This window comes from Aquarana catesbeiana, linkage group LG02 (assembly GCF_042186555.1).
Source record: "Aquarana catesbeiana isolate 2022-GZ linkage group LG02, ASM4218655v1, whole genome shotgun sequence".
In the NCBI taxonomy this organism is placed as follows: domain Eukaryota; kingdom Metazoa; phylum Chordata; class Amphibia; order Anura; family Ranidae; genus Aquarana; species Aquarana catesbeiana.
In genome coordinates this window covers 764,465,728-764,484,352 of record NC_133325.1, presented here as the reverse complement: position 1 = coordinate 764,484,352, position 18,625 = coordinate 764,465,728, and the positions used below count along the sequence as shown (strand labels likewise).

Here is an 18,625-nt window from a genome sequence, read left to right as displayed (position 1 = left end):
TGCCCATCATTGGTATTAGTGGGAGGAATAATCTCCTATCATTGGTGTCATTGGCAGAATTTAGACCCAGCTGTTGGTGTCAGTGGGAAAAATAGTGCCCCATCATTGGTATCAGTGGGAGGACTAATGTCCCATCATTGGTATTAGTGGGAGGGATAGCGCCCCATCATTGTTGGTAGTGGGAGGACTAATGCCCCATCATAATCTCTTATCATTGGTGTCAGTGGCAGGATTTAGGCCCAGCTGTTGGTGTCAATGGGAGGAATAGTACCCCAAGGATTAGTATAAAAGCTAGCAAAGAGCTGCATTTGGTCCTTATGCCGCAGTTTGGAGACCACTTATTTGGAGCTCTGCAATAAGGAGAATTTGTAAGCTTGTGAGACAATTATCATTGTTTGAGTTGGTGACTGAAAATGAGATAAATAAACCTGATGATGGGTTGCACTGACCTATGTCATGACGAGGGTTGACATCCAATAATAAGCTATTTGTAGCATGCAACAATGTGCATTAACACACGTTAATATGTGTTTTGTTTCATTTCTATTCGTTTAAATGGAAAATGCATAGGTATAGGTATAATTCCAGCCTAAATATATGTTTTGGGTGGATTGACCCTTTAAGATCTTGTTCTGCCATACTTGCACATGCTCTTGAAGGATGTAAATGTCATCTTGTGGGAACTACTGCAAACACACATGGATTTCGTTGTCTGTGTCAGAAGTTGAACATTCTTTTTTAAGCTGTGGGTAACTCTAGACAGCTGCAGGGAGATAATGTGACAAAAAAAAAAAACCCAAAAAAACTTCCACCTTTCCCACTAAACACAATACATACTTTAAATGGCTATAGAAACTTAACAGAGAAAAACATGGTTTGCAGAAAGTTGTAGAAAAATGGAGCTCCCCTTTAAGCCCCATGTCATAACACAACCACCTGTGCGTCACGACATAACAAAAAAGTCGTATTTGCTGTGTCTTTCAGTTGCTAAGTGTTTTTCCTCTGACCACGGCTGTTATGAGTGATTTACAGCATATGAAATCAATTGCACGCTGCAAGGACATTCTGATTGGTGTATTGTTTTACCTTTCCTTGTACGGACTGGGGGCCAACCTAACCTGCTCTGATGCAGTTGCTAGTCTGCGCACAACAGATGCCCTGCGAGAGCCAATCGGTCCCAAAATATCTCGCAGCCAATGATTAGGTTGCAATGTGCAGAGAGCAGGGAGAGCTGGTTAGGGTTACACACAGTGCTCGGGGATTCTGGCTGACAGTCACACGCTCGGGGTCCTTGTTACGTTATAACAGGGTTCTCTCGATCCCGCAGGCAAAATGGTCATCAAGGTCTTTGTTGCCACTGTGGCAGGATCCACTGCGGTAAGTCTGGGTTAAGTTATTTTTTTAATATTTTTTTGTGTTTTTTTAATTGCTACTAAAAATTAAAAAAAAAAAAAAAAATTTAAGAAAACTACTGCATGTACATCACAGCAAAATCAGAAACTTCAAAATAATCTATACTTTTTGTAGGGCCTTTAGAGTTCCAGGTTTCATGGTCCTCTTCGCTTATATTTATGAGGAATTTGAAGTTATTTTTGCTTTTATTTTATTCCTATTTTATATCTTTATTTTATTATACTTTATCATACTCTAAAATGCTCAAAATGACTCATTTAGAATGGGTTTTTGACAAGGAATCTAGAATTGTTAAAATGTTAAACTGTAAAATGGTCCAACTGTTCATCCATGCTTACGTTAAGAGTGCAAATTATTATTATCAGATGAACCGCACATACTGTATTTACCGTTCTTCCAATATAAGCGTTATTTGACACATTCTGTATGATAACCTCTTGTTTGTACAAATTATCCAGAAAACAATAAAAAATTATGTAAAAAAATAAATAAATACAATAATCTATAGGGTCACTTTATGGCTGAGATGGTGGACTGGACCTGGACCAGCATTTGCTGAACTTCTGTTCAGTTATAATGTATCTTCCATAGGACCTATTTATTAAGCACTTGCCGACCAGCCGTCGCAGTTTTACTGTGGCAGAAGGATACGGCTGGGTGAAACAACGTTATGTAATGTTGCTTCGCCCTGTGGCCACTAGGGGCGCTATTCGCCCCCCGGAGCCGATGCGAATGCCCGGTCGTTCGCGATCACCGCCAGGCTCCCGCCATCGCTGGTGACACACCGAGAACCGTGATCTGTGTGTGTAAACACACAGTTTCCGGTTCTCTCGTGGGAGAAGAGACTGATCGTCTGTTCAAACAGCGATCTGTCATCTCCCCTAGACAGTCCCCTCCCCCCTTCAGTTAGAACACAGTGAGGGAACACAATTAACCCTTTGATCGACCCCTAGTGTTAACCCCTTCCCTGCCAGTGACATTTTTACAGTAATCAGTGCATTTTTATAGCACTGATCGCTGTATAAATGCCAATGGTCCCAAAAATGTGTCAAAAGTCTCCGATGTGTCCGTCATAATGTCGCAGTCCCGATAAAATTCGCAGATCGCCGCCATTACTAGTTAAAAAAAAATTAATAATAAAAATGCCATAAAACTATCCCCTATTTTGTAGACGCTATAACTTTTGCACCAAACCAAACAATATACGCTTATTGCGATTTTTTTTTTTACCAAAAATATTTAGAAGAATACATATCGGCCTAAACTGAGGAGAAAAATAGTGTTTTTTTTATATATTTTTGGGGGTAAATTATTATAGCAAAAAGTTAAAAATATTGCGTTTTTTTCAAAATTGTTGCGCTTTTTTTGTTTATAGCGAAAAAAATAAAAACCGCAGAGGTGATCAAATACCACCAAAAGAAAGCTCTATTTGTGGGAAAAAAAGGACGTCAATTTTGTTTGGGTGCAACGTCGCATGACCGCGCAATTGTCAGTTAAAGCGACGCAGTGCCGAATCGCAAAAAGTGCTCTGATCAGGAAGGGGGTAAAATCTTCCGGGGCTGAAGCGGTTAAGCAAACATTTTCCTCTTTCCAGCTGCTTATTCAATGCTTTGCCATCATTTAAAAAAATAATGATTATTTCTGCCACCTCTGACATCATTGTGGGATTTGCTGATTTCCGATCTCGGCAATTCATTTGATTAGATTACATTACATATATATGTGTGCAGTGGACAAGATATGAGAATCTTCTGACTTGTTGGTTCATATTTGTTGGACTATTAATGCCGGGAATGTTCCTAAAGCGTTGTCAAATGTCCTGTAAATCTAGTTGAATCCAGGCAAAGAAATATGGGAATATACTTTTATAGAGCACCCCATAATGATGCTTTACCCCCCAGATTAGTGAACACACAGCCAGGCGCACAACATTTTCTCCACTTTTACTGGTTCAAATGGAACAGTCTACGGGTGTTTTTTTAGGCTGGGTTCACACATGTATGGCTGCAGTTCTGGTTCCCACCTGAACCCGGACCCAAAAACGCACAGGAATCTTTTCAAAACTGCACCGCGGCCACCCTGGACACGAGAGCCGGTCACATTCACATAGTATGCAAATTGGATGCATGTAAAAACACATCCAATTCGCATATATGTGAACCCAGCCTCTGGGTTTTATTGGAATGATGAACTTGGATGGGATGAGGTACCCTATGGGGTACCGCTAGAAAAACAATGTTGAACCGTACACCTAGAGGACTTCTTCTCTATCTTGCTGAGCTGTAAAAATGTCCCACAGAATATTTAATGCTGATAGGCGACTAGGATTTTCCCAGAAGTTGCACACAGTGACTAACTTCCAGCACTGGGGTCATCTACTCACACAGCCCACAGGATCATCGGTTGCCTCCTTCCGATATCCACCGTGCATTCCTCGGTGAGACACAGACTCACACCACCATAGGACAGCTGGACACCTTTGGAGTACCTTCCTCCTGGTAATCTCCAGACCCAAACAACTCCAGGACTAGGCCAGCTAAAGCCTCAGATAGGTACTCAATGTCTTCCAGATGGCACCTTCAGTAATCCTGCCCCAGGGGCAGATTCCCTGCACAGGTGTCTCCTCCAGCAGGACTGGACCCAGGAACTCTCTCCCTCTGGTCTAGGCTTCAGTCTATTTATGGGCTCTCCAGACACCTACTGGACACACCTGCTCTGGGGAGGAGCAGGTGTGTCCAGTAGGTGTCTGGCTAGACTCCCCATAAATTTTCAAGCTGTTCTCCCATTCTTCCTCCCACTGTAATTCTAGAATCCTCTAGAATGCAGAGGGAAGCAATCAGTCCAGCAGCATGTGAAACACCGAACAGACTAGAACAATTAATCCCCGATCCACAGGATCAAACTAACTTTACCTAGCAACCTACACTAACCGGGAGGGCACTACATCTTATTCAGAAGAGTAGATCCTGGCATTGGGATCCCAGGAATCCTTTTTTGGTGAAGAGGATTCCAGCACTGGAGAGGGGTGTGTTCAAACATGGGGGTTATCTTTACATAATAGAAAGGGGTTAGTGTTAGGGTAACAGGGAGAGGAAATATTATAGTTAATGTTCGGGTTACAGAAAGGGTTAGGTGGGGGTTTAAGGGGAGGGTTAGTACTATGGTCCCAGAGAGGGTTGATGTGATAGTTAGTGTTAATGTTACAAGGAGGATTAACTTCAGGGTTACAGAAAATGCTGGGGATACAGGGTAAGTGTAAGGGTTACAGGGAAAGCTAAAGGAGCCCCAAAACAACGAATACAATATATTGCAACTTACCAACCATTAGATGCGATGGCTGCATTCATTTTCTCTTTTAGGCTTTTCCCCCTGTATTTTCACCTGTCGATCAGGTCAGTAGCACACCCCCTGTTTTAGAGCGCCCCCACTCTGGATGAAGGAGCACAGGGGGCACCTTTTGGACAGCAGCAGTCTGGGGGGGAGTGTTTAAATATGCTAATTTAGATATGATAACAAATTGAAGCCAAACTCCAGCTCACACTTTATAATCAGTGACAGCAAACAGCTTCTTTTTCCTTTTGGGATAAAGGTTTTACCGTACATAAATAATTAAATAAGTAAAAGGTGGTTAAATGGTTTGTCTCATCCCTGATAGATTTGGAAGAGAGCTTGTTCTTTTGAAAAACAATAGACTTACTGGTCAGATCACCAGATAAAAATAGAAAAAAGAAAGCCTAAAAAAAAAAACAAATGCGGTCATCACATCTAAGAATTAGTAAGCTGTAACATATTCAATGTTCGATATTGGGTTTAATACTGCTTTTACTTTGGGGCTACAATAGTGTTAGGGTTGTGAGGTGATTTAGTGTGAAGGTTATGTGGAGAGTTAAAGTGTTACTAAACCCACAACAGTAAAATCAGTCTGTATATGCAGTAAAGCATGCTTGTTATACTCACTGTGGAACCTAAGGGGTTAATCTTCCACATTGTGTAAAAAGGCTGTTTGAGCCTGTCTTCTCTGATCCTCCCTTTCTTTTACTGTCCCCAAACCATCTCCTGTTAGTACAGAACCCTAGGAGGCACTCTGCACATGCTCAGTTTGGTGTGTATTGCTAGAGAGTTGTTTTTTTGTTTTTTTTTGGGGAGGTGCATGTGATCAGCACAGGGCCAATCCACACTGTCCAGACAGAGGGTCAGGGGCCCTGTAGCCTCATAGGACAGTCAGAGGAGAATGAAAACTCCTCCTACAAGCTTTAACCAGACACCAATATAATTCATAAGACTGCTGTATACTGCTGATGTGAAAAGGTATTTAGCAGTTTCTATTTACTAAAATAATTGCATTTCCATGTTCTGTGGGAGACCAGATATAGTGAATGCAGGCTCCTGAGTTTAGTAACACTTTAGGGGGGATTATTGTTAGGGAGGATTAGTGTTAGTGTCAGCTGTTTATTGCTGTCTGCATTCTTACTTCCTTTCCAAACAGGAAGTGATTGAAAATCCCTCCAATGGGGACACAGACAAAAATACTGTTTATAAATGTTCTCTCTTGTGTCACAGGAACAAGAAATGATGAAAAAGGGGATCACAGTGGGGTCTCAAAAAAAAACCCATTGAACTCTTCCCTATACTATCCAAAAAAATCCTATAACAAATGCTTTGGGTGTCCCTAATTGACCCAACGCTACCCACATCCCAAGGCCCAGTGTCATGTTTGTGGAGTATTCTTCCTTTCGGGTGAAAGATTTTCGAGGAAGCTCAGTCACCCGAGTGGTCATGCTGTAGGAGTAGCAACTGATCACCAGGCAGATGGAACAGATTGCTCTTTATGGAATAAGTTACAAAACTCCCATTCAGTAGTAGCATGTAGTCCACAGCCTATTGCGTTAGGGCGTGCACCCCGAAGCTCAAACGCACATGAGCGCCACCTGCTGTCACAGGGAGGAGGCTGTGGTGGTGGGAGGCAGCTGCTAGATACGGGTGTAACATGTTCCGAAGGTTGAACCTAGACTTTTATATAAAGGGGGCATTTACACTGGCCACTGGCACGCTAAACGCTAATGCACATGGGGTGATTAGGGTGTGCCCAGGCACATCCGGCACACTCTGTGCGCACGCCTATCATGTAGTCATAACCAATGATTGGGCCATTGTGCAATCTGGAGAGACTAAGGCCCCATGAATATTGAGCATTTAGCCATGGTGCATGGGGCGCTGACGTTTAGCTGCAGGCCAGAAGGTACAAGTGCACCGTACATCCCCGCTGCAGGCAGCCTGTCAATCTCTATGAGAGGCTGACAGCTGCTGGACATGGTTGGATAGTACACCTAGTGGTACTTATGCTGCGTACACACGGGCGGACTTTTCGACCGGACTGGTCCGACAAACTTTACAGCGGACTTTCGACTGACTTTTGACGGACTTCCGACGGACTTTCTAACGAACGGACTTGCCTACACATGATCACACCAAAGTCAGACGGATTTGTACGTGATGACGTACGACCGGACTAAAATAAGGAATTTGATAGCCAGTAGCCAATATCTGCCCTAGCGACGGACTAGCATACAGACGAGCGGATTTCTGGGTACGGCGGAGTTCCGACGTAAAGATTTGAAGCATGTTCCAAATCTAAAGTCCGTCAGATTTGCTACTAGAAAAGCCCGCTGAAGGTCCAGTGAAGCCCACACACGATCGGATTGTCCGCCTGATTTGGTCCGTCGTCGTCCGTCAGACAAGTCCGTTCGAAAAGTCCGACTGTGTGTACGCCCCATTACATTTAGGGCAGTGTACACCCGGGGACAAATGCCCTGAGCACAGTAAATCCACCTTCTGGGCATTTGTCCCTGGACTCCTTCTGCTAAGTGCACCATCCAGCCCCGTTCATCCGCATCGGCTGTCAGCCTGTCATAAAGTTTGACAGGCTGCCGGCAGGGGGCTGGAAGGGACACCTGAGCCCTTTGTCCAAAGCTAAACACCAGAGCCCCATACAACGAGGTTAAATGCCTAAAGTGAATGGAGCCTGTTTGCTACTAGGTTACTTGTGTAGTTTACTTTATAGGAATCCTTTGTTTATTCTGCTTTGCGTTTAATTGCTACTCCTAATGATTATCCTCCATATACTGTCCAATTATGTGCAGACTATCCACCTAGATATTGAACGAATGCCATGGAGAAGCTGATCACACAATGACCACTTCATTGTGTGATCAGTCAGTTTGTGTTGTGCGTAGTTTAATTGGGAGGTAATGCCCCCATTCGCCATCTGGCGATTTGGGATCGCCAAAATTTTATCCATGATTCCAAATTGCACTGCAATAGAGGCAAAATTCACCACATGTGTTCAGGTGCCAATCCTTTTTAATGGCACCACAAACGTGGTGCGGTTTTGCTGCAATTGCCGCATGATAAATTGCGCAGAAAAGGCGGTAACCACATTTTGCGCAGGACCTTCTTTGGACGTCAAGCTTTGCGTGATGCCTGGAACAGAGAATCTTCAAATTGGCAACACACCCACACAAAAAGTAAAGTATAAAGTCTTTATTGAAACATAAATATTAAAAGCACTGGATGGGTACAGGCAGGAGAAATGCAGGTAGGTTGACGCGTTTCACACTATAGAAGTGCTTTGAAAAAACATCTTGCGTGATGCTGTTTACTGCGATTTATTGTGCAACAGTTGTGGCAAAACCTCTCCATGTTTGGGGTGCCATTAAAAATGAAGCCCACCGAAACGCACCTGGTGCGTTTTGAAACTATTGCAGTGCAATGTGGAATTGCAGGCAGAATCACAGCGGTTCTGCCCGCAAATCCAAATCGCTAGATATGAAACGGGCCAAAAGCTTGAAAGTCAAACTTCTGGACATTACAGAGTGGCTAAATCTGTTAAAGACTAAGTTGCTCAGGCTAGCCATACGCAATTCGATGGATTCCTCCATCTGTGCTAAACAGCTTGTCGGCTATTGCATAACTCCCAACTTTCTGAGATGGGAATGAGGGACAACTATCAGCAACATTTTGTAGGCTTAGGACACACCCCATGCCACACCCCCCTTAAAGGAGAATTTTACAAAAAAAAAAAAAAGTGGTGTTCCGGCCGAAATTATACTTTTTAAATAAAAATACCCCTATAATACACAAGCTTAATGTATTCTAGTAAAGTTAGTCTGTAAACTAAGGTCTGTTTTGTTAGTTTATAGCAGTAGTTTGTTATTTTATAAACTTACAGCAGGCCGTGGCCATCTTAAGTGTGGGCATCTGAAGCCAGACTGTATTTCTTCCTGGATCTCATCCTTGCAGATCTCGCACATGCTCAGTGCAGCACAAGCAGTGTAATAGGTTTCAGGTCAGGTTTCCATAGCAACGGCAGTGTCAGAGGAAGTTGCCGCCCCTTCCCAGAAGGCATTGCAAACAGGAAATGATGCGATGGGCCGCGGCCAGGGAGGAGGAAGTGAAAAATGAATACAGCAGATATACAGTAGGTGCTGAGAAAAAAAATATCCAATTCGTTTACAGTGCACAGTTTAGTGAGGGATGCTGAAGAGTTGTAAAAGTGGGTGGAACTCCACTTTAAATCCACAAGTGCTTTTTTTATACCACTACTATTCCTTTATATTGGGTTTTGAAATTTACAAATGCAGCAGTTTAGAAATTGGATGAAAGGTTTAGCACTGTAAAACAATGTTTGATAGATAAGTAGTGCATTTTTTATACAACTCTATAGATCAGACTAAAATGAGGGACAAATGAGGAGGAAAGAGGGATAGAGGGACTTTGTTCTGAATGAGGGACAGTCGGGAGCTATGGCTATTGTGGCTATTGTATTCTGACAGCTGGCACCTGCAGCTGTCATACTGCCAGAGCAGTGGGTGCATCTGATTGGATGCAGTAACTGTATGGCGAACAGTTTTCCACATGGCTCCTTCAACAAAGATTGATTGAAAAAGTGACTTTTGTTGAGCCAGGTGGTGCAAACAGGGCCACCCACAGCCAAATTCGAGCCATGGCGAGTATGGCAGGCATAAGGCTTCCATGAAATCAGATGTCCCACAGTTAACATGTCAGACTACAGTTACAATACACAAATAAGAAAGTTCTTGGCAGCTGTTTAGTCTTGTGATCCGGGCACTTCTGCCAGACAGAATAGACGGGTTGGTGACCTCATTGCATTTTAGCACTACAGCTTGGTTGCCAACCCATCTCCAGCATACTGGTGTAGGAACATCACTCTGTAGCCTTGATAAAGGGGGGGCTTGTATGGCTCAGAAATGCTACACGTCTTTAAAGTTCCTCTAGTAATTTTTAAGATGTGTTGGTGATATATTACCTGCTTCCAGTTTGTCACTTCAGCACCCATTTTACTACCAAGGTCAGAATACCAAATGGACTGCATCTGGAACACATTATTTATTGTGCGTTTAGCATGTCAGACTAAGCCCACTGGTGTTAGAAGGCTTTAACCTCCCTGGCGGTATGATTATTTCATATTTTTGATGCTGAAAGCGGTACCATTATTTTGCATGGAAATTTGGCGTGTTATATTGTAGGCCTGTAATTCTTAGGAATAACTCACTTAAATCTGTCCAAATAAGAGTCTAGTAGATATCCCGGGTATGATAAAGTTTGAAACACAAAATCGTAAATAATAATATAATAAATAACTATAAATAATTATACCAAATAATAATATAATAATAATAAAAATTATTCAATAATGTAATCAAACCAAAAACACTGAAATTTGCTCATTTGCAGAATTGTCGCTGTCATTACTTTCAGTGTTTGATGACGGATCTCCCCACAAATCACTATCGCTCAATTCTGCAAGTGATTCTAATTTATTATCGCTGTTTTCTAGCTGGTCTAAAACCGCTTTTGATGTAAAGGAACGGTTTTGGTTGCTATGGACAATCTCAAGTTTCCAGGCAGAAAGAACAGTATTTATAACATAAAACTGCATGCAGGGCACTGGACGAAGCACTAGGGATGTGAATTAATTTCATACAGTAATGTAATCTGTAAGATTACAGTATACTGTATGTATTGTGTGTTTCACTTTCTGAATTTGGCGCCGTTCCCTGTCCCCGTGCGTCACAACGCTCGCGGAGAATGGAGCCCGGCTCCGGGATGAATCGAGCGGAGGATGAGCCACTCACACTGCGGGGAGACATCGCAGGATCCAGGGGACAAGATAAGTAAGCTCTTCCTGGATCTTGCGATGCGATCCCGAGTCTGGCTCGGGGTTACGGCTTCTGGTTCTGAAATTCCACCCCGAGCCAGACTCGGGAATACCACCAGGGAGGTTAAAGAAGTCTCAATTCCATTTTTCGATTGTGTTCTGTTATCTGTGGGACGAAGTACATATGGCACTCAGTTCCATCATCTTAGGTGCGCTCCAAGGCTAGCTGTGAGGTTAGACAGGGCAACCTTCCTTCCTCCATGGCCTTCCAACAACGCAGCTAGCAAAGGTATGGCTACTTTGGCGAAGGCACTTTTTTCCATTCCCAAGCACTTGCCTGCTTGCCTAGGGTATTTGAGCCCCCCCTTGCATTCCACATGAGCATGAGATACTTGTCTCTGGCAAATATTTGGAGAAGAAAAAAGTTCTGTCTGTCAAAGCAGCAATCTCCTTGCTAGTTGTTGGACAACTGTGAAAGGAGGAGGGGCGTCCTGTCTGACCTCACAGTTAGCCTTAGACAGCAACAAGGAAGATGGGACCCTAAGCAAAAGATTGCCGCTCCAATCTCTCAAATCCGTATCAAGACACCCGCCCTAATGGAACTCACAGGTGCTGGCTCTGCACATGCTTGAGGAAAGAGAAAAATATCCTGGAGGGCCGCACACCATAGAAGACATCTTTATTGATATGAAGAAATAAAATCCAAATGCAGTCACCTCATGTACAGGGAGGAACAGGAAAGATAGCTAACATGTTTCACGCCCCATCATGGCATGAGGTGACTGCATTTGGATTTTATTTCTTCATATCAATAAAGATGTCTTCTATGGTGTGCGGCCGTCCAGGATATTTTTCTCTTTCCCGAAGATGGGACCCTGTCAGTGTTATGACATAATGTGCTAGTAGTATGCACCTCTAGCACATTATGGCAGACTTAGGGCTAGTTTACACTTTCTTCAAAACAAGGCTTCGGGCACGCTTTGTTAAAGCTCTCTGAACGCCAGGCAAAGCCCCGTTCACTAAAAAAAATGGTTAGCTTACAGTCCTGTTTACACCTTGTGTTTGCTTTGCTTCAGCTTCGCTTAAAAAATGATACCCCATGTCGCTTTAGTGGTGCTTCAAAGTGTCTTCAAAGCCTCCATACACGTCTATGACAAAGCTCGCTTGAAGCACCACCGAAGCACCACTGAAGCATCATCGAAGCACCACAGACACATCAAAAAAGCATGTTGAAGCGGTAGTGGCTTTAATGTGTGTTGAAGCTGAAACAAGTGTAAATGAGCCCTTACTGTCACACACCTGGTCAAGGCCGAGCTGAGGAGAGGGCTGCCCTTAGGGCTCATATACACATTTGCTTCGACTTCAACACACATTAAAGCGCCTACCGCTTCAACATGCTTTTATAATGTGTTTTTGATGCTTCGGTGGTGCTTCAATGATGCTTCAGTGGTGCTTCGATGATGCTTCAGTGGTGCTTTAATGATGCTTCGATGATGCTTCAGTGGTGCTTCGATGATGCTTTGAAGGTGCTTCAATGATGTTTCGGTGGTGCTTCAATGATGCTTCAATCGAGCTTTGTCATAGACTTCTATGGAGGCTTTGAAAACACTTTGAAGCACCTCTAAAGCGACACGGGGTATAATTTTTGAAGCAAAGCCGAAGCAAAGCAAAGCAAGTTGTAAACAGGACTGGAAGCTAACCATTTTATTTAGTGACAGGAGCTTGACTGGCATTCAGAGAGCTTTAACAAAGCCTGTCTGAAGCAAGTGTAAACTAGCCCTTACACCTCTTGTTCTGTTTCTCTTGGGGAAGATGACGGGGTATAACAGGGCACAGAGTGGCACAGGTGCCTCTAGGAGATCCAGTTTGAAATATCTTGAAAGCAGAATTGGAGTTGGAGCAGGCTGGACAAGTCGGGTCAGGATACATATGAGCACAGGATCAGGTCACAAGCAGAAGGAGCTGATGACCACTCAGCAATGAACCTGCGTCCTGTGAGGCTTTAAATAGGCCACTAGGCACCAAAGTCCATCAAACAAGCACGCTCACGCACATGAGAACATGCCGAATGCTAATGCTCATGTACACGTGCATGTGTATGTGCACGTGCCCATAAAGATGCATGCAGGGTCCTAATGCTATGTACAGTCCTATGGACTGTTCTGTGTGTATGCACATTCCTTGGAGCATGGGCATTTCCTTGAGCATGACTTTCCTATCTGACACTTACCTTTAAAAGGGAGACCTCCAATGCTGTGCTGTCACTGCAGCTGTCTTCCATCTGGGTTCACGTTCTCCAGCCTTTGAATTGCCAGGCCGTGATGACGTCACTCCCACAAATGCGCACAGGAGTCACCATCGCGCCTTGGCACTCTGGATTGATGGCACACTCAGTGTTGCCCTGGATGCCCAGCATCACTGTGTATGCGAGATGACGTCATCGGCTACTGCTGATGTGAATATCTCCTAAATGGTGCAGGTTTAGGAGATACTCTATTAGTTCTATATAGTTCTAGTACTATATAAGAGTTTACTACCGCTTTAAAGTATTTCTATGTTTTAAAGAAGTACTTTAAAGTGTTACTTTTGTTAAGAAAAAAAAAAACATTCCCCTCTGGGTGATCTATGTACATTGCAAGGATTCTAACAACCTTTGTTGCAGATTTCTACTTTTTGTTATTCTGAAGAAATCCATGTGTGTTTGCCTGTGCCTCTGTACCGAGTGAGTCTAATGGGAGTGGTTTCAGAATTAACTGTCAGGTGTGCAGCTGCAGGGCACTAATGATGAAATCTACTGGGCCTGCATCCCTTTAGACGTGCTCCTATTGAAAGTATCTCTCCAAAAATGACATTTTCTCCAAAGTTACTCCATCTACAAATTAGAAGTTTATATTCATTTTTATAAAGCTTTGCTGTACAAGGTGTTTCTTTGTATCTGTATGGTAATGACATTTTAGTTGCAGGGGATGCCTGAAATCAGATTTGTATCTGAGGCAGACTTCTGGGAAAATTGAGCCAATCACACAAGCAGGAAATGATGTTTCAGGGGAGTGGTCAGTGCACACTCTGTACAACCCCAGGTAGCCATATTGCATTGCATTTTCAGAAAATTACAGTGGCTGCAAATTGAAAAGAAAAGGTCATTTTTAATAACATTCAATTACAATATGATTAGTGTTACAAGTATATGTGCTATATTATTTTTTCTTTATTTGCTTTTTCTCCCCCCCTCCACGAAAGTGGAGTTACCCTTTAAAGAAAAAAATAAAGGAAGTGCATGGGGGGTGTAGTACTTCCAAGGTACATTGTTCAGACATCAAATAATTTCCTCTATTTGTATAACATCACAGATACAAAGAAACACCTTGTACAGCAAAGCTTTATAAAAATGAATATAAAATTCTAATTTGTAGATGGAGTAACTTTTCTATAGATGTTGGTTAAATTTTATTACTCCTTCCATTACACGGAACATATAATATAACTATTTTCCTTTGCATGAAAATACGGAAGAGGTGATATTTTTTTGGATTACAAATTGAATGTTGTATTCTTTATATATCATATTAGATTAGGTTGAAGTCATAATTTGCCGGTGGTCTTTTTCTTGTAATGTTCTCTGTCTAGTAGTTGTCTGGAAGTTTCTGAGCATTCCTTGGCTATCTCTATTAGCCCGGCAAGAACGCTCTTTGAGTAGTTGCTGCATACTAGGCTTGAATTCATCAGAGATCAGCTGTCAAGCTGGGGGATATATAAGGAAACAGCGTCCCTTCCCCCCATGCTCCCACTACCGTCATGTATCCCTGCTCAGTCTTCCCCCAGACCACCCTATCAAATATCTACTTCCAGGGTCCGTACAGTAACGAGGCATTCCGATATCCATGTTCCTTCATACAGGACACATTCACCGGGAGCAGAAAAAGGGGAACTGACTGCAGAGATTCACATTAAAAGGCAATGAGGTTCATTTACTAAATAGACACTGCAGTTGCTCCAGAGCTTAGTAAATGAGGTAAAGCTTCATTTGCGAAAGAATACCCAATCACGTGCAAGGAAAATAAAAACAGCATTTTTTCTTGCATGTGATTGAATGATGGAAGTCAGCAGAGCTTCCTCTCATTTACTAAGCTCTGGAGCAACTGCACTTGCAGTGTGCAACCACACTTTGCAAAGTTCACAGTCTATTTACCTTTAGTAAATACATAGCTCCCAACTGTCCCTGATTTCGAGGGACTGTCCCTGATTTGGAGCAATGTCCCTCTGTCCCTCTTTCCCCCTCATTTGTCCCTCATTTTCCTCTGATCTATATAGTTGTATATAAAATGCACTTTTTATCTTTCAAAAAGTGGTTCCTAGCGATAAACCTTTCATCTGATTTCTAAATTGCTGCATTTTTACATTTTAAAAGCAAATATAAAGGAATAGTAGTGGTAGAAAAAAAAGCCCTTGTGGATTTATTTAAACTTTTTTTTTGGTTAATTCTCCTTTAAGGGTGTGTGTCAGGGGGCGTGTCCTATGCCTACATACGTTTGCAAGTAGGTGTCCCTCATTCCCATCTCAAAATGTTGGGAGGTATAGTAAATCAACTCCAATATCTTAGTGCATGTGTGTTCAGCTACGTAGGGGAGGCCACAAACAACTCTGTAGTGATGGAAGAGATTGGGAAAATGTTCTTGTAATTTCAGCAAATCACAGGAGACTTTGGCAAAATGCATTGGAGTCAATGGGAAAGGCAAAATTAAAGAGCAGTACAGTAGTACCTTGGATCACAAGGATAATCCGTTCCACAAGAATGCTTATAATCCAAAGAACTCGTATATCAAAGCAAAGCAGCCTCAGCTGATGTGGCAGAGCTGCTCTAGGCTCTGGAGGGATCCCAACAATATTGTCAGGATCCACCTAGCTGCCTGATTATCAGCTGGCTCCGGCTCTCAGTGCGAGGCTGAGAGCCAAAGCCATCTGAGCCTGCCCTCTCCAGGCTGGCGCTCCAGTGAGCACTGGAGGATCAGAGTGGAGAGCGCCGACTGACAGTCACTGCTCTCTGCTTTTTTATTGTCTCAATGGAGATTTTACATTGTAATACCATGTCACAACCATGTGCTGAGAGGTTAGTATTCAGCTGCAGCACAGTCTCTTTGACTGGATGTTTTTGGCAAGCGGAATGCCTATCAAACGTGACATGGTGATTTTATAATTGTGAAGCATTGCAGCTGCTGCAATGGGGACATACCTACTTGTAGGTAGGTGGTCAAAGGGTGGTAAAAGCATGGATGAACGTTTTGCAAAATAAGGCACACTTCAAGATCTGTCCTGCTCAATAACCTTGATTTTACACCCTTATGGTCTTCTCACATACAAGGGTTGCCTCGCCCTTCCATGGGCATTGCCTGTGTTTTTGTACTTGCTTTAGTGGGCCCTTTTGAAGATGTCTATCTGGATTACTGTACAAATTCTTTGTAAAGTACAGTGTTCAATAATTCAAGAATTGCCGCTTGCCGACCGCCCTACGTAGGAGTACGGCGGCAGAGCGGTTCTACAGTGCGAATCACTTACCTAGTACGTGATCCGGCACTTCCGAGTAGGGGGCGTGCACACCGGCTGTGCTGTGATAAGTCACAGCACAAGCTGATCAGCGGGTGCCAGCCAATGGATGACCACCGGCACCCGCTGATCAGCGAGGAGGAAGACAGGACAGAGCTGTTGTTGTTTTTTTGTATTTTATAAACTATTAATAATTAAAACTTTTTTTTGTTTGCTTTGTTTGTTAATATTTTTACACCTTTAACCTCCCTGGCGGTTTTCCCGAGTGTGGCTCGGGGTTAAAATTCAGGACCATTAGCGGTAACCCCGAGCCACACTCGGGATTACATCGCAGGATCCTGGTGTGGCTTTACTTACCTTGTCCCCGGGATCCGGCGATGTCCCCTGCTGTGTCTGCGGGCTCTGTCTCCTCCGAAGCCTCTCAGTGCCAGGCTCCGTTCCCTGCGAGCAGCGCGACGCACGGGGGCGGAGCCTGGGGGCAAATTCAAAAAAATTGTAAAAACATAACACATACAGTACTGTAATCTTACAGATTACAGTACTGTATAAAATCATTTCACCTCCCTTTTGTCCCCAGTGCTTTGTCCTATGCCCTGCATGCAGTTTTATATGATATATACTGTTCTTTCTGCCTGGAAACTGGAGATTGTCCATAGCAACCAAAAAGTGTCCCTTTATGTCAAAAGTGGTTTTAGACCAGCTAGAAAACAGCGATAGTAAATTAGAACACTTGCAGAATTGAGCGATAGTGAATCGTGGGGAAATATTATTATTATTATTTTTTTATTATTATTTATTTTTATTTATTATATTATAATTTATGTTTTTGTGTTCCAAACTTTATCATACCCGGGATATCTACTAAACTCTTGTTTGGACAGATTTAAGTGTGTTATTGTTAAGAATTACAGACCTACAATATAAAACGCCAAATTTCCATGCAAAATAGCACATAAAATCCGAAATAATCATACCGCCAGGGAGGTTAAAATAGATTTACACATTTCACATAAAACCAAAAAGCAAAATGTAAAAAAATATATATATATACTGTATATTTATTTAATTTGTAAATAACTTTTCAATGCTTTGTACCATTGCTGACAGCTGAAGTGTAAAACAAAACAGTTGCGGTGGCTATCGGTAATTGGTATCGGCGAGTACTAAAACAAATGGTATTGGTGCATTTCTAATTATAGGGTTTGGCACAAACTATGCATAGGCTACCTATGTACAGTTTATGGTGTAAACTCCTTGTCAATAGAAAAAAAAAACAAAAACAAAAAAAAACATACAACAAAGTCAGCATTTGCATTTCAAAGCACTCCTGGCCTCCAGGGGTTCTTCAGGGTACATTCCAGTGCACACACCAGGGGATGCCTACTAACCATTTACATTTTTACATGTTGCTGGAGGGCCCATTCACCCCTGAGCAATTTCAAAAATCCCACCAATGCTCAACATGAAGATTCCCACTATATTCAATGGTGCCATTCACACCACTCCATTTACACGCAGTGTTGAGCTGCTGCTTGATACTCAACTTTTTAACTTCTTCAGATCCGCGCTATAGCCGAATGACATCCTCCCGTGCCCGAGCGGCCTGCACAACCCCCCTTGCAGGGCGCGCGCGGCGCGCTCTGTGATCAGCGAGTCTATGAGACTCGGCTGATTACAGATCAGAGTAAGGGGTCGATCCCAACCCCTTACCATGTGATCAGCTGTCAGCCAATGACAGCTGATCATGTAATGTAAACAGAGCTGGTAACCGGCTATTTTTTCTTCTCGCGCTGACAGTGTGAGGAAAAAAAAAAAAGCCGATCACCGGCAGCTCTCAGAAGGACATCGGTCCCGATCAAGGAGAGCTGCCGCCAGCTCATCTGTGCCCACCTGTGCCACCTGCCAGTGCCACCTAGCAGTGCACAACAGTGCCGCCTACCAGAGCCCACCAGCGCCACCCATCACTGCCCACAGTGCCACCTATCAGTGCCCACAGTGCCACCTATCAGTGTCACCAATCAGTGCCTCATCAACAGTGTTGCCCATCAGTGTCACCTACCAGTGCCCATCAGTGCCCATGAGTGCCACCTATCAGTGCCCATCAGTGCCATCTATCAGTGGTACCTAACAGTAACATCTATCAGTGCCCATCAGTGCCACCCATCAGTGCCATCTTATCAGTGGCCATCAGTGCCGCCTTATCTGTGCCCATCAGTACCGACCTTATCTGTCCCCATCAGTGCCGCCTTATCTGTGCCCATCAGTACCGACCTTATCTGTCCCCATCAGTGCCGCCTTATCTGTGCCTATCAGTGCTGCCTTAACTGTGCCTATCAGTGCCCATCAGTGCAGCCTATCAGTGCATATCAATGAAGGAGAAAAATTACCTGTTTGCAAAATTTTATAACAAACTATAAAACGTGATTTTTTTTCTTACAAATTTTCCATTTTTTTTTGTTTGTTTAGCAAAAAATAAAAACCCCAGCTGTGATT

At 43.1% G+C, this 18,625-nt stretch overlaps 1 protein-coding gene across 1 annotated transcript in view; it reads left to right on the top strand.

The window, feature by feature from the left end:
• The first annotated feature begins 1,156 nt into the window (after positions 1 to 1,156).
• The window catches only part of SH3BGR (SH3 domain binding glutamate rich protein), a 141,410-nt gene continuing 123,941 nt past the window's right edge, over positions 1,157 to 18,625 (top strand). The window contains exon 1 of the mRNA XM_073617243.1: positions 1,157 to 1,377. Coding sequence (XP_073473344.1) covers positions 1,333 to 1,377 — 45 coding nt within the window. The 5' untranslated portion in view covers positions 1,157 to 1,332. The remainder of the gene's footprint in view (positions 1,378 to 18,625) is intronic.